Below are 17,873 nucleotides of genomic sequence, written 5' to 3'. Positions count from 1 at the left end.
ATAGGGTGAAAATGTCACTCGTCGCTGTCTTGACTTACAATTCGTTAGAGAACCGTTTTCGAAAATGGAGTTTCACTGTAACTTTCCCTTTGGAGAATGGAATATTTTGTCCCAGATCTCCTTTTATAGCAATGTTGACAGTGTCTAAATACGACTTACTGACGGGCAAATAGTGAGATGTACAAATTCACGGTGTACGTGATAGGTGTTTGCACCTTCCTGGTCATTGTTTGTGGTACTATCCACTTTGAAAGGAATGACACACAGTAACGGCACAGATGTGTGTCCCACCACGTTGTACTCCTCCACATCGGAATACACAAAGATCAAATTAAGTCCTTGGTTCAGTTCTACCGGGTTTCCAAAAGCTCTGTAAAAATCCATATTACTTTTGATCTTTTGGCTCAAATTGTTTGCGACCATTTCTGCATGTCCACCCAAAATTACAAACAAACTACCATTGAACTTGAGGGACAATGTGTCCGTATCTTGAAATTTGATCATGGGACGATGAGCCACTTTATGGTACTCAATCTTCACGCTTTTTTTGGCTCTGTTCAGTGCTTTGCCAAAGGCTAAGTTGAACCTGTCCGCAATAGTGTCCACCAAATGTTCACCACTAAAATAATAACCTGAAGGAATTTTCAAGGTGTAGATAATGAAGGCTGGATTGCTGGCTGGTCTTGTGTCCCCTAAAAACCCGATTTTATTGATTTCTTCCTCCAATTGGGCATTCAGGATTTCCACCTCGAAAGTGTTTTGCTTTTCGGTGATGTTTTTGATTTGTGTTGGGTGAATGATTTCCACTAAAGCCACTTCCCAATGGGCTTCGTGTTCTAAGGGGATGGTCTGAGGTAATTTGACCGTGTAACAGCACAACGTGTTGTTGGGAAACACCTCCATGGAACTGTCACTGGGTAAGGTTAAGTAAAATTGGTTGTTATTGCTCATAATTCCAGAGTTCTGTGGCTCTCCGAGGTGTTACTGGAAGTCAAAGGAGTGTCTCCGCCCAAAATGGAGTTGTTGTTGGAGTGGTGGCTGGCACTGACACTGGACACAAGGTTCCCGTGGTTCCCGTTCGAGGAGAATTTCAGGGAGGTATTAGGAAGCAGGTAACCGATGCAACTGCTCAATACAATGGTCCACAATTGTTTGTCTCCTTGTTGCAAACTCAAATTGGCAATGGCTGCCCCGATGACACAATACACCACGAAGATTTGGCAGAAAAAGACGATTTGCGTTTTAGGCACACGTTCTCTATATCTCACCCACAAGGGTTGTTTTTCTAAATCTTGCAGAGAAGAATTGGGTGAAGGAGTGATCGCAGTAGCTGAATCTGTGTGAAAGGTAATGATGGTCACTTCTTTTTATAGTCGATGACGTACGAAGCGTTTATCCAAGAATGATAACTGGTCGGATATCCTTTCCAACGTACTTTGACTTCTTTGACACGTCGTTTGCCCACTTTACGGTTTCTGCCAGTCAGCACTCCACCCACCTCGAGAACACAAATAACATCTAGTCAACAGCCGACTATACCTAACAAACAACCCGTCCCGGAAAGAGTGGTGGCAAAACAAAGGTCCAATTATGTTAGACAAACGGTATGGCAAACTCAAATGTAATTATCGGAGGCACTGCGTTCTTTTCTCACTCCGATACTACAGGCAATCTCAGCTGAAATAACAACCACAACAACAATAACAGCGACAGACACCATAGCAGCGGATTTGAAACTATCTACCTCAACTGAAGAATTAGTATCAGAACCAGAAGAGGAAATTGAGGCGGTTGAGGAGGAGGAGGGGGACGCTGACCCTCGTTGAAAAGTACACCGAAATGGGGCTAGATCAAGCATTGTATGACGTCAACATAGCAGGGCAGTTTATTAGAGCCATACAATACGTTGCCTACAGATTTCTAGACATCTTTAAACCAAGACCTTCTCAATGGGGATTAGGGGTCAGAGTTCTTCCCCAATTCTACAGACAAGCCTACACTGGATACCCCCTCAGTCAACTGGTAGAAGCCGCTGCTTACATTACCGCCCATCATGCTACGCATTTCCTAATATCAAGAATCATGAGACTAGGAGTGCGGGAAAGAACGTGAAAGCAAAAGAGAGACATGTTACCTTTTAACAGAAAAAACAAACTTTTTTTAGGGCTCCAAAAGATTGCTTTTTATTAAATAGGGAACCATATTTGGCTTGGTATCCTTCCTTGACTAAACTATTCTCGAAACAAACTTGACCCATTGGAACACCGCAACAAACTTAACTTTTTAAACCTAACAGTGACCAAACTGGTATATGTCGCTTAGACATAATAATTTAAATAAGATCAGTATGGCTATTTTTATGTACACTAAGCACTAATATTAGACAGATATGTTAGGAAATTTAATAGACTCGTTAGATTTGAACTAATTGCACAGGTGGTTAACACATTATTGGTACTTATTATTGTCGATTTGCAAAAAACGGGACTTGATTTGAAATAAGTACGGTCTAGCGTTTTGGTGAGTACTTAACATCCATGGCTGTCTTGCTGAGCACCTTTTTCCTCCTTTACCACGCTCGGACAGAAAAATGAGTGTGTGGTGAGACAATTCCCACTCATGTTTAAAGCCTTTCAGTCAGGTTGTTAAGGACTAGTTAGTCCTACACCTGAGCGGCTAAATTTAAAAATAGTCTGTGAGTACATAAAAGCCTGGGGGATGAGGCTCTCTTTCCTTCCCCAGGAGTAATTAAAAATCACGCGGTGCGTTATTAAACAAGTGATACATGCTCCATTAGAGCGAAAATTACTTTAATTCAAGTAAGCAAGCAAGTTCGGGTACCGTCTCTAGCACTCTTGATGACACCAACTGTCTGGGTTATTTTCTTTCTTGCAAGCCCCTATGTTCCACTTCTGTTTGTGATAATAACTTGTGATACTTCACATTTCCTAAAGTGGATATCTTTACAAGCCGTACAAAATACAAAACTTATATGACTTTGGCTTTTGACACTTGCACAGACTCTTCACTTTATAAGTGTCACGAGAAAATTGTATATCCAAGTTTTACCATTTTCAAAAACACGCACACACTTGCAGCTTGACCAGAAATATGTACATCTTGTTTTGTGGATAAGTCACAGACAAGTCCAGGCATATATAGGTGGTTATGAACGTTAGGAATATCCCCTCATTTTTTCAGAAATATCAAAGTTTGTATGTGCATTTTCCCTTTTCCACTCTATATTAGTGCTTAGATTTCTTCCAAAAAAAAAAAAGAAAAAAAGAAACGAAATAATTTTGAAGAAAAAAATAACTGAATTTTGAATTCAGGTTTCTCTCTGTTTATAATTTTTTCAAGTTGATGGTGCATGACAGAGTACATTCGCCTACCTTTCCAAAGTGAGAGGCATTTCTTCACATGTCATTGCCTTTGTTAAATTCGGTTTCATTGGTTAGTTATCGTTAATCTTTAATTTTTTTCCTGCATTTCTTTTTGATAGAAGATTTAAGGCTTTCTATTCTTGTAACGGTATTTATGTTGTTTAGTCTGTTGATGAAATTATCTATAGCAAATTGCCTAAGATTTTTCAGCATTTTTTATTATTTCAAGCCCTACAAAAGGAGACCAAGTTTGTCTTCAAAGACGATTGAAACTCTAAATTACACGGGCGTGAAGGAAAACATCGTTGTGTTTAATCTAATCATGCTTGCCGTATCTCTTTGTGTTTTAGAGGTCATATTTCTTCTTAAGTAAATACACGCATCAATAGACAGACAGATTGGGTCATCATCCTTGAGTTTCACTGTACTTTCGGTTCTTTACTTCATACAAACCCCAAATTTATTAGTTTGAAAAAAAAAGATAACATGCCCCTCAATACTGTAACACATCTGTTCTGACTCTACCGATGTGAGTGTGAGTGTTTATGTCGAAATGTTTAAGTGAGATATAAAAAAATGGTCAGCTTGAAAACGCGAACCAATACTGTGACGCTCAGTATTTTGATGTGGTAAGAGGAAATGGTACAACACACACACAAAGAGGGCTTGTAAGTTCACATTTTAGTGTCTGTACTGTAATAGTAACAACGCAAGAACATAGGGATTATTATGCCACACAGTCCTAGAACAAAACAATGCATCACCCGTTGTAAGCCATTTCATTGGCTATACTTATTTTCTTACCGCGTTCGCTTCGAATTGACTTGAGTACCTATTCAGACAGTGGCGAGAATGGCCATGCTTTACTGGGTCAATCCTATAGGCGATTTATATAAAAAAATATTTTTAAAAATTAAACTAATGCACGAACAATCGTACCATGGGCGATCCCATGGAAATTGTGTCCGTCTTATTGCAAAATACATCAACATTTAATTTAACCGTGCAGATCGCTAGAACAAACCTCTGATAATACACATTTTGAAAAGTGTTGTGTGACACGGATCGCCATTGTCGCTTGGTGTCTGCTTTCTTGTTCGAAAAGAGATCGTTTCGTCTTGACTATAAAAATTTAATTTGACTAAGTTTTACGCACTACTTGAACTCATACATTTACGTTGTAGGTGTAAGCCGTCGTTCTCAGTTTTCTGGAAGTTCATTTATGCGTTTCTCAGATGTGATACTATTTTTTATGGACCGAACGAAATTTATTTTGGCGTGAATCAGGACTCGTGGTTTTGTGGCATAATTGGAGAGCATTGATTAAAGCCCAGTTATGTCGTCTTCGAAATCGCTGACACGGATTTGAACTAACACTTCAGGTTTTGTGTGAGGCGATACGGTACATCATTGCTTTTTACTTCCTCAATGAAATCGTTTCATCTTATTGCAAAATTACATTTGACTAGGTTTCTTACGCAGCAGGTCCCTGTATATAAGGAGAGTGTCTTAGCGTCAGAGTATTCATTCCGCTCTCAAACGATCAAGAAGATGGAAGAGTCAGCACAGATCGACCTGCTGGTCAAATATTTGCTAAAAGTCATACGAAAGCATAATTCACATACGAAAGTGGCAACAAAACTTACTCTTTTGGTCGTTGATTTGATGAGAGTCATACGAAAGTGTGTAAGTGCTAATGAAGTTTGCTATATCTGCAAAGGTAAATGGGTATTTGTCTCCAGAATACCTGCTTCGTCTAAGAAAGAGAGACAATAGTCAAGATACCTAATATCGTTGTCAGGAGAAAGGACACTGGAATTCAGAGTGCCCTACGAGAAAAGAGAAGAAACAAAAACAAGACGAAACAGAGAAGAGGGATTCAGAAGAAGAAGAAATTGAAGATGATGAAGAACTTGTGCCAGTAAAGACATGGAAATGGAAAAATTGACAATGTGAGCCGATGCGTTGGCCCTGATGTGAAATTTCATACTACCTTCTAAAAGAGAATAGACCAGAAAGAAAACGTAAGTGTCTCTTGGTCTTGACATTGTATAATAAGGATGGCGTGTTTTGTTTTTACTCACACTTTATGAAATTGTGCTCTTTCACCTCTCTCTATCCCTCTGGATCATGTTTTAGTTAGAATTGAAATGGAAGGATGTTTTCCTTCACGCACGCTCTTTAGGCATGCAAGTCGGTAAACAATAGTCAGTCTATTCATCCATCATTTTGTGTCTTGATGTTTCCTAAGTCACACACTGATGCCATAAAATAACGGGTTAAATGGGTTTTGTAGTGTTGGGAGTGGGGTGGGGTGGGGTGTAGGTGTTTGGCAGAGTTGGTCATTGCAGGTGAGGGCTTAGGTGCTTTCAAAAAACTTTTTCTTCTTCACTCTGTGTTGATAGTATATTTGGGGTTTGTATGCGTTCGCGTACGTTTGTGTGAATAGTTTATTTGGGGTTTGTTTTTTCCTCTTCCCTCTGTGTGTGTGTGTGTTCGCGTACGTTGTGTAGATCGTATATTTGGTTGTTTTTTTCTTCTTCCTCCCGAGTGTGGATAGCATATTTGGGGTTTGTATGCGTTAGCGACGTTGTGTGGATAGTATATTTGGGGTTTGTATGCGTTCGCGTACGTTTGTGTGGATAGTTTATTTGGGGTTTGTATTATCTCCCTTCTGTGTTGATAGTATATTTGGGGTTTGTATGCGTTCGCGTACGTTTGTGTGGATAGTTTATTTGGGGTTTGTATTATCTCCCTTCTGTGTTGATAGTATATTTGGGGTTTGTTTTTTCCTCTTCCCTCTGTGTGTGTGTGTGTGTGTGTGTGTGTGTGTGTGTGTGTGTGTGTGTGCGTATGTCTGCGCGCGTACTTTGTGTGTGTGTGGGTGTGTGTGTATTGGTCTCTGTTTGTCATTATAAAACTCACTTTATCCCTATCAGATACACTCTACCTACCTACCTGCAGTAGCGTGTATTCAGGTCAGCCACTTGCAACACTGTTGACATTGATCCCCTAGTGTTCAGTACAGTAACGTCACTGACGCTGGAAATTTCGAGACTATAAATATGGACTTGGGGATTTCCATAGGTTGTAGCTATACATATGTACTAGAGTTCACTCAAGCTGAGGCTATAAAAAGATAGTGGGATTTTCCAAATAACCCACAAGTTGTAGTATAAATAGATAGTGGGATTTCATAGGAATTTTAGCTGATTATAGCTATAAATAGATACAAGGGTGTTTATCCACGGTCGTCACACAAGTTGATATTGTAAGTAGTTACTAATTTTATCCATTTTAGTCTAAACCATTGTAACTTAATTTTCGGGGATATGTTTATTTTCCTTTAAATTCTGGGACAACTTCGTCATTTTACCGTTACTTTTAGTCACATCCATTTTGTCGTTGAGCATTTCCTTGATTATAGCTATTTATAGCATCATTACAATTATGCAAATTTTTGAACACCCCAGCAAGATTTCAGGTCTTGGTAATGCTTTATATATAAATCTCACGCTTGTACTAGTGTATGTATGTCTCTGTCTCTGTTGTGTTTGACCCTCTACCATCATTGTTCCTAGACAATCCCACCATGTTCAATTCCCCTTGACGCTATACAGACCCACCATGTTCAATTTCTATATGTTAAATTCCCCTTGACGCTAGACAGTCCCACGATTTATTCCCATGTTCAATTTCCCCTTGTCCCTAGACAGTCCCACGATCTATTCCCCTGTTCAATTCCCCTTGTCCCTAGACAGACCCAAACTCTATTCCCCATGTTCAATTCCCCTTGTCCCTAGACAAGCCCAAACTCTATTCCCCATGTTAAATTCCCATTGTCCCTAGAGTGACCCAGCAATATCTCCCATGTTAAATTTCCATTGTTCGAATGCCTTTGTCCCTAGAATGTCCCTAGCATGGATATTTCCTTTCTCCAATGTTAAATTCCCTTGTTCCCAGAGTGACCCAGGGTTTTTTACCCATGTTAAATTTCCATTGTCCCTAGAGTGACCCAGGGTGGTTAATGTTAAATTTACATAGTCCCCAGAGTGACCCAAGGGTGTTTTTAATGGTAATTCCCATTGTCCCTAATAAAAATAGAATTACAGACACAGATCCTAAATGATTAAAGCTCTAAATACAATTTAGTGGAAGTGCAAATTAAATCCAATGCTGGAAAGGATGAGGTGCCTTCTGCCTGCGGTGGCTCATGCAGTGGTGATGTGCCAACAATGCATTGTTGAATCAGATTCAAACAAGCCAAGAATATTTCCTTATTTGAAATTTCAATATAAATTCAAATCTCTATTTCCAAGGATGTTTTTTTAAAGAGCACTTTGTATTTCTAGTGAATAAGTAATTTGAACAAATACATTTCCAGCCCAAATGAATTACAAAACACAACAATAATACAATTTATTATGCTAAGATCTTACAGGATGAATGAATAATTTATGGAAAACAAGATTATTCAGATATCTACTTGATATCAGGTCAATATTATCATTTTTTCTTCAAAAAAGTAATATTTTATCTAATGGAAAATAACCTTCTAGAAGCTTCTTAATGTTTACTAAATAAAATATTTGTCATAATTAGATTATAAAACGTGGTAAGCAGAATGTCCTTGACTCATGCAAAAATAATAATCCTAATATTTAAACCATACTCATAGGAAACTATTTAATATGTATTAGTTGTGTACAGACTAAATTTAAAAAAAAAAAAACAATGTTTCACATCAAGTATAAAATGAATTTGATTCTGGACACGGTCAAGTCTAACTTATAATGTTACAGCATCAATAGCATATAATCAAATAATTTATATAAAAAATAAGCTAACAACAAAGAATGGAAAATGTCAAAATGGCTTCGTCCGGAACTCCCTTGAACAATTCACATAAGTTCCAAAATAATATTATATTCCAATAAGCACTTTCTATTTCCACTGAATAATCCAAAGGAATGTTTTTCTTCGCAAACAATATTTGAATAAAACATAAAATAAGTCTGCATACATGATATTACAACAAGAACAAAAGACATACGAATGAGAAAGCTGCCCGGTCAGAGCTACTTATATACAGGCGAGAAGACTAAACACACATATATAATCACTACTGTTGCGTGCCAAATCCAAAATTTCCAACATCGTTAAAAAACATACACGATTTAACCCATACAATACGAATTAACTTAATTCTTCTAAGATACCACCTGACCGACCTTTCCAATAGGAAAAAACAAAACAGAATCTGGTAAAAATATATAAACACTAATAATTCTACTATGATTCACTTTCAAAACATACGTAAGCATATATTTATAGCTCCTATGTAAATGTACACACACACACACACACACACACACACACACACACACACGAGAAGGGAACAATACATTTATTCAATGTTAGTTGAATCCACTTAATATCCATAAAAATAAATAAATAATAATAATAATAACAACAACAACCATGACAACAGCAACAACAATAACAATATGACTGTTATAACAGACGGTAATGCATTACTAAAACTGTAGTACATGACATCTCATTTCCGCTTTGCTTGTTTTTGTTAGTTTTTAGCGGTGCTTTCAACACATTAATGGCTATATGGTGCAGAGGGAATGGGAACTAAGTACCTTTCTCAAGAACACACTAAAGCAACCTTTGGAATATGAGTCAGACGGTCGATTAACTGATTAACCCTGTTGTTATCGTACTAAAGATGCGTATTGTGTGTGTGTGTGTGTGTGTACGTGCGTGTGTGTGTCTGTGATTTTTAATGTAACTTCTTCAGTCATATCGCTACGAAGTCTGCAGTGTGGCAGTTAATGTCTAGAACTGTGGCACCATGCAGCAGATATGAAGCATCATGTCCCACGCAGTCACATTAACCTGACACCGCCTAACACTTACCTCTTAATGCGAGGCAGCTGCTAGTCCCATTTTTATAAGTCACTCAGCTGGGGTTCGAATCCGCGACCTCCCGCATCCCAGGCGGACGCTCTAACCACTTCACGGGAGCAGTTGATGACGTTTTGTAAAGTTCGTAAGTTGCAAAACCTGAATAATGCTCTACTCTCTTTCCTTTCATACATGTATTTTTTTTTATCCATTTGAAAAACAAATAAACCACTTCAAGTCAAATTCGGCTTTGATCAGATCATGTGCAAAAAATGTACTAACCTGTTGGAAGCAATCTTGCATGTACATGATTATGTACTGTATACAGTTTTGTGTTTTTCAGTTCACCCATCCTTATTCATTAATTTCTTTCTTTTATTCCTTATAAATAAAAGGACCATTTTTATATGAACGTGAAGACCTATAAGATAACAATGTATGAATAAAGGATACAACAAGGAATAAGACCGTCGTGATCCGAGTAATAATGAATATATCTGAGTAAGAAGAAGGATGGTTATCAAGCAGACAGAGCTATTTGCTTTCTATTACAACTAATACAAATACAGTCTGTTTTTCTGTCTCTGTCTGACTCTCTCTCTCTCTCTCGTACACACTCATGCATACTTTTATACAATAGTATATGTACTATACACATTTCTGTTCTAAAGTGACTGATATATCTGGTAAGGTATTATTTTTACTCTTATTATTGTCACAATATAGAGACAACTCTCGATGATGTTAGAGATCATTTGAAGGCAGTCTTTTGGTACATTATAATCTTATGATGACCGCTTTCTGTCATATTGTAAGGAAGCAACATCAGTAAATTAAACGTTAACTGAAATATATTTACTAATCTGCGTAAGATATCAATCTTGTTGTTTACGCAGAGACTACTAGACCCGGAAAAAGTTTGTGACAATAGAGTAATCATAAATGACAGAGAGGGCAATAATACTAACTTTGGTTATATACGTCTGACGTAAAATAAATATTATCAAAACTGTCAGAAACAGTGCGTAACTTTTCATATAGTTATATGCATATTCAGCCTCAAATTTTATTCTCTGTATATTGTTATGCATATTTAATTACAGAATTTATTACTTTTCCGTAAATGTATTTGTGTATACAATTACAGCATTGTGTATATTGCATCAGTTATTGGTCGTTGTTCATATCACATGTTGTTATGAACTATATGATTCTATTTACTTACATTTCTTTTTAAACTTTTAGTTTATTGACAGCATGTCCTAGAATTTATATAATTTATTCATAGCCTGTTTAAAAAACCAAAATATATTTTATTGTTTATTTTTCTATTTTAAAAGTTTATATTTTAAGTAAAATTTGCTGCACAATCTTGTATCATTAGGGTATTAAAATAAGTGTTTAGTGCAATGTACTGAACAATTAGTTAGATTGCGATTGGGACACAAATCATATTAAAGCTACATACTTAACACAGACTGATAATATGCTGAGTGAAAATGTATGCTCATTTCCTTACATTCAAACATTACGATCAAATAAACATAATAAACATTTACACAGGGGCATACCAAAAGATTTTGGCACCCGGGACGGATCCATCCTTTGGAACCCCCACAACTAATTTTAAAATGTAAACACACCAAAAAAATATATTATGTTTGCAAGTAGATTTTAAACAGTACAGTGATGTCGTAAATTTAATAAAGATTTGGATCGACCACAAATGCAGCTCCAAAGAGACATTTTCTACTGCCTATTACTTTGTATGTAATACAGCTACGAAGAGGCATTTTTCTACTGCCTATTAGTTTGTATTTAATACATGTACATATATAAAGATCGTTTTCAACTGCCTATTAATTTGTATTTAATACATGTACATATATAAAGATCATTTTCTACTGCCTATTAGTTTGTATTTAATACATGTGCATATATAAAGTTCATTTTCTACTCACTATTAGTTTGTATTTAATACATGTACATATATAAAGATCGTTTTCAACTGCCTATTAATTTGTATTTAATACATGTACATATATAAAGATCGTTTTCTACTGCCTATTAGTTTGTATTTAATACATGTGCATATATAAAGTTCATTTTCTACTCCCTATTAGTCTGCATTTAGTACATGTACAGACATAAAGATCGTTTTTTACTGCATATTAGTTTGTATTTAATACATGTACAGATATAAAGATCGCTTTCTACTGCATATTAGTTTGTATTTAATACATGTACAGATATAAAGATCGTTTTCAACTGCCTATTAGTTTGTATTTAATACATGTACAGATATAAAGATCGTTTTCTACTGCCTATTAGTTTGTATTTAATACATGTACAGATATAAAGATCGTTTTCTACTGCCTATTAGTTTGTATTTAATACAGGCTAAAAAGAGCATTTTCTACTGCTTATTCTTCTATCTGTAATACAGATAACTATTACTAAATATAACATCTTTAGATAAAGAACCTGCACACTTATTTAACTTCATGTGGATCAAGTATGTTAAACTGTCAGTCATAGGAAAATAAAGGAACCATGCGGTAATAAGAGCACTCAATCACGATACTTCCTTAAGTATCACTACTACAGAACAGTGTAGAAATGTAATACTTACATCGAGTCCACCACAGTTAACTCTCATATAGTCATAATTAGTAGCAACTTCAAAGCCATATTTCCACAGGACGCTTCTTGCAGGGGGATCAATAAGAGCTCCCGTTCCAACAACATGGGATATCGAAGTCAAGTACAACAGCAGGCTAGCAAATAACAATGCGTTGACCATTTCCGTCCGCCAAAATGAGATATTTTGCAGGTTTCAATGTTAAGTTTGATGTAGTCTGTCGACCAGATAACACTTCGACTTCGAAATGTGCTTGTAGTTTTGTTTCTTGAGACAGTACGTGGACCATCGAGCTAAAAGGTGTATCCACGAGTAATTGATCCTTCAATGCAATAATTTGCTACGTATAACTAATCTGTTTCTCATCACCACACCTTCATCGTATGTCATGTTACCTGATGGTTAGTGAGGCGATAAATCACGTAATTGTGATTGTCCTGAAACCTACCGTATATCACTAAAGGTTGCAGCAAACTAACTGCAGTTGTCCTGAAACCTACCGTATATCACTAAAGGTTTCGGCAAACTAACTGCAGTTGTCCTGAAACCTACCGTATATCACAATTAGTAGCGGCCAACCAACTGCAATTGTCCTGAAACTGTTATAAATATTACTAAAAGCATATGCAATATATTAAATGATTTTTTTTATATCGCGAAAAATAGCACCAATAATTTGGCAAGATGAAATATGAAGACCATGTCTTCGAGTCCTATTCTATATGAAATAGATAGGAATGCTGTTAGTGGCATCTCAAAATGTTATCTGTACCTTATTAAAAAAGAAAATAATAGTCAAAACCTTTGAAACTTTTCTATTAGTTTTGAAATTTATTATAAATTTATTTTGATTTGACAAATACGACGAATGTTTTGCATATCATCTGGATTACAATTAGAAACATGTAAGTAGTTATAGGGGATGATACAAGAAAGAGGGCGCGTTATGGTGATCCAATGAAATTATCATTAAATATGACCCTATGGAAACCTTTGGGAATTTAACATTAAGAATGACACTATGGGGATGAATGGATCTTTAGTATTAAATAAGACTCTATGCCCTATGGGTTCTATGGAAGATGAAACATTAAATATGACTGTATGCCGTTTGGATTCTATGGAAGTTGTAACATTAAAAGCGTCTATTGCTAAATAAATAAATGATCCTTTGAACCTTACTTGGATTTAACATGGTGAAACTCATATAATCAACACTTTCCTTGACTGACCAAGACTTGTCCTAAACTACAAAACTGCAAACAGACGTGTAAGGGTGGGTCAATGGACAACCATGAACATTGTCACTTACTGGTCATGCACATCGATGAGACATTCACCCTTTACTGACCAATCAGATTAAGGGAATGTATTGATAGATAATTCTCACTCATACACTTGTGGATTATTCAGCATATCATATCCTTCTTGGTAGTCTCTCGGGCCGAGGAAGGCAAGTTGTGCAAGTTCATCGACGGTGGACGCGCATGTGGCTTCGGAGTCCAAATTCCGATGCACAGGCGGCTACAGGTGGGGTATGGGACACATGTGGTTGGGGGTGGCTGGGACACATGAGAGTAAGAATGTTCCATGCTCCGATAAGAAGTTTTTTTCTTTTGATAGTTCTGACTGCAGATATGGATGTTCTTGCCAATTGCCGCACACTGGCAAGCTTGCCAGATTTTGAAGGGCAGGTTATTTTTAGGCCACCTTTTCTAGGCCCCTTGCTATGCATGGTAAGCTGCGCTATCCTGAAAAGGTCTGCTCAGTCGCCTTGGATGCTGCCAACTGGTCCTCTGCCCTGGGTACAGAGCGGAGCTACCACTTGTCCAAAGGCCGCCTACGTGCAGGTCTCTGACTACAACTCCCAGTGGTCATCTCCACATATTGCTTCGCCACTCGCCGTAGGATTTTGGTAGGTGCAGGTAGTAAATGATGGGTGTAATGATGGGGATGAATGATAGGTGCACAACATAACCTGTGCGTGAAGGAGATTTAAGTGAAACAGCCTTTGCAAAGAGACAGCTCACTCTCTCGGCCTTGGTAGTTGGGACTCAATGGTACGAAGATTCGTCACGGCTGGTGACTACTTCGTCTGCTTTGGATGGCCATGACGTCTTCAATGCCTTGTCATGCCCTGTGCTCTCCACAAAGCGTTTGCAGATTCACCTTCGTGGTCATTGGATCACTCAGTTGATCTCTTCCGCCCAGTCTATCGAAGCTGGCTTTGAATGCAAGGATAAGCAAGCTCCTAACTCACCGAGGGTTTGAGGCCCGCAGCTACCATCAACCTGGTTTAGCCGACCAGTCGAAGCCGTTTCCCGTGGTGTGGCCGCTGCGCATGCTACAGCTTCTTAGACCACAGGTGAGAGCTGAGCGTCTGGTGGAACCAAAGGTGGACGAACTACTCCCGAGGGAGCACGAGTCGGGCTAATTTAAGTTTGCAAAGTACTTGCCCGCGAGCAAGATAAAATCTTTCGGCGAGAAAAAGTGAGCGAGAAAGAGAGTGGTCGTCTTCACCTCGTAACGCTTTATATTCTGCACGTTTTACATTCTAAACTCTAGCCACAGTACATGCATTAGAGTATTTATTTAGCGTTTTTATGTCCCGCATTATGCTATTACAAAACTACCTACAGTTTCTTTCAACTTTCGGTCCTTTATTTAACACCATATACTGTCAAAAGATGTATTTTCCATTTAAAAGCCGATGTCAAGGCTAGTCTCGCATTATCTCGCACAGAAAATTATTACTAATTGGTTTAAACCTACTTTACTGTCGTATTATTAAACAATGTGGGATTGGACACAAGCTGTCTAACTCGTCTAGACTTTTCCCAACACATACAAAAATGATACAAAGATAATATTCATTTTATAAAATAACTTAACTAAGTCCGTAAAACAAGGTAAGAACATCGTATAATAAAGGAGACGACCCATTTAAATGGATGTGAGAATAAGCATATACGTATGACGTTAATTAAGTAAGAAATTAGAGAGACAGTGCACTTGTTACGGTCAATTTTGTCGATTTCATTTATTTATAAATCTGTTACTTAGAATACAACTGTAAGTATTAAAACCTCATAGTTTTGTGAATTTCTGAGCATTTAGGAGTATGCCAAAATATGTTTCTCTTCTTAGATCGACTTCGTCTTTTAATACTAAATCAAGAGTTAAACAACGTGTTTGTTAAAAGACAGCACAAAAGATTAGCATTTACATTGTCACGTGTACACAAATGTGTGAGTTAACTAAATTCACTCTGTACACATCATATTTAGGGGACTAAATGAGTTTCCAAGTTTTTAAGTTTAGTATGTGGGATATTAAGGTGACGTTTGGCAGTACGGTGGTGGTTACTATATTTCATGCAAAGAAATTATATAAATGTCTGAATATAATTCTCTGAAAAACTTGGGACAGATAGTTTATTATGGAAATTGGCCTATAATTAGACGATAATGTTTTGTGTCCTTTGTTACAAAATCGAAATGAACTAACTAGTTTTCACTGTGCGGGTTACATTTTTTGGCTTCAACTGACTTGTCGATTAATATCTGCAAGGACACACGTATTTCTTCAACTATATCTTTAAGTGTTTATGACTATTTTTTTTAGTAACTCCAGATTCTTTGTTTAGGTCTAGACCAGATATTATATAAATAATTTATTGTTTATCTATAATGATGTCAGAAATAATAATTTCATTTATACTTCAAAATGCGGTAAGTGTTTATCACTATTTATTATTTTTTGACAGTTCTATTTGAAAATACTGCTTCTTTGGACAGTTCTATTTTATAATACTGCTTCATTGGGCTATAGCAACAGCTCCTTTAGACCTCTACTACTTTTCATATAATTTAAATTCTTTTTAATGCCGACATTTTTTAAAAGAACGTGCATGAATCAAGCAACAACACGTAATGGGCTTCATAACTGTGAAATATGGTTCCACGTGTCAATGAGAGCAGTCCTTAATTGCCTTAGATTCGCCCCCAAGATAGGAACAAATCTGCATATTTTCATGCGTCTAACGCATTTATATAGTGATATGCATACATTATTCCTGTTTACCAGTGCAAATATCTAAGAATGTTTTCTGATCAAATTTGACTTGAAAACACGCCTAGACCCCACCATGTAATTTCTCTAGAAGGATCGCAATCATTTGGAATCCCACGTTGTTGAGCAGTTTCTCAAGAAAGGGCTTATTCCAAGTTATCTCCCAACATAAGCACGAAATTCGACATAGCCACGGTAGGCAGAGTTGTCTTATTCCACGTGGATTGACAACTTGTCAAGCAAAGGATTTTATACGGAAATTGTTTGCTACACATTACCAAAAGACCTCTTCAACTGGTAATATTCAAACGCCTCGAGAAAAGTTTATCATCTACACCAAAGTTTGCTTACTCGAGTGTGTGGATTGGATCTCTCATTTGAGATTATCCCCAAAACCATCAGTCAGTATCAAATCAGATTTTGGGAATGATTTATCGTACTACTGGTGGATAAAGTCATCTTCAAGGGTACTACTTACCGCGAACAAAGTAGAACGCAGTGACCTATTTTTCCTTCTTTATTGACTTCAGTTATGTAGATTATGCCACTGCGAAGTATGCGAGATATATCATTCTGTCAAATTCTTGAACTGGTATTTCAGAGGGCGCAGTAAGGAGTTTGGTTCATGCAATTCAAATTGTGCAATAAAGACTGTTCCAATCGTCTTGCTTGGAGTTTATTGTTCCATATAGGTATTTAACTGTAGGCTATATTGCTAGCATATAAGTGTAGAAAATATAATAAAACTTCCATGAATCTATAGTCTAGCTCAGTGCTGTCCAACATTTTTGACACCATGCGCCACTGAAAAATGTTTTTCTTGAAGCCGAGGGCCGCAGCAGAAAACTGAAAAGCAACAACTATATAGCTGCTCGAGCTCTGGCAGGCCATTTAAAATCAGCCCGCGGGCCGCGGATTGGACAGCACTGCTCTAGCTCAATGAAGTATTTTTATAATTGATATTTGACCAATGGAACAACTCAGTCACTCATAAAACACATTACACAGTGTCACCGATTGAACATATTGCCCAGCGTAGTTTCAAAAGTTGGCAAATATAATTAACAACAATAAAACGTCCAGACAAGTACTTTGAAATACTCACTGCATGCCTGATTTAACTCCGCAAAGTTATGGCATGAGACATTTATGCAAAATTAAATGAAAAGTTCTTGTTAAAGAAAGTAATATGCTCGGAGATAGCAACCAATAATTATCAAAATAATTTTGAAAACCACAATGTATTTATCACAAGGAATGGACACTTAAAAGATTACAGTGTCTGTGGTGTTCTTTGAGCTTCAACTAATTTTCTCGTGAAGTTTTAAAAACTGAAAGAAGATTGTTTATCGTTATATGGACAAACTAATGATGTAATGACCAAACCTGGCACACACACTTCGTTTCGCATTCGCCCCTTAATTATATGAATACGGTAAAAATAACATTAGAGGTTAGAGGTCAACTTTCCAGTTAAATATTCACCTACTTCACTCGACAAGGTACTGTATTGTAATGATTATACTTGTATAGGACAATAGAATGTTTTCGTTCACATAAATGATGCACTAATTAGTCAGATTGACATTGCCCTAATAACTATTTCAATGATAAGGTTATACAGATAGGTCAAACTGGCCGAGCACCAGGGATAACAATAAAGTTGCTGATACTTGAAAGTATATATTAGGCGTGGAAATTGTTTCAGTCTTGCGGTTAATACGTTTTTCTAACAAAACACGTTCGCCGGATCCGGCCCGCGAGTCATGGGTTGTGTACCCCTGCGTTATACGAACCAGCATATGAACCGAGTTCGAGTAATTCTCATTTAAACTGTAATGGATCAAACATGAACCAAACAT

At 37.0% G+C, this 17,873-nt stretch overlaps 1 protein-coding gene across 1 annotated transcript in view; it reads right to left on the bottom strand.

Moving 5' to 3' along the window:
• The window catches only part of LOC149794132 (uncharacterized), a 39,281-nt gene extending 26,951 nt beyond the window's left edge, over window positions 1–12,330 (bottom strand). Inside the window, exon 1 of the mRNA XM_089968185.1 lies at window positions 11,932–12,330. Coding sequence (XP_089824311.1) covers window positions 11,932–12,102 — 171 coding nt within the window. The 5' untranslated portion in view covers window positions 12,103–12,330. The remainder of the gene's footprint in view (window positions 1–11,931) is intronic.
• Window positions 12,331–17,873: the final 5,543 nt, after the last annotated feature.

This window comes from Sinohyriopsis cumingii, chromosome 8 (genome assembly GCF_028554795.1).
Source record: "Sinohyriopsis cumingii isolate HCF-2022 chromosome 8, ASM2855479v2, whole genome shotgun sequence".
Lineage (NCBI taxonomy): Eukaryota > Metazoa > Mollusca > Bivalvia > Unionida > Unionidae > Sinohyriopsis > Sinohyriopsis cumingii.
Note: the sequence above shows the minus strand (reverse complement) of the source record. Positions and strands in the feature narration are given on the sequence as shown.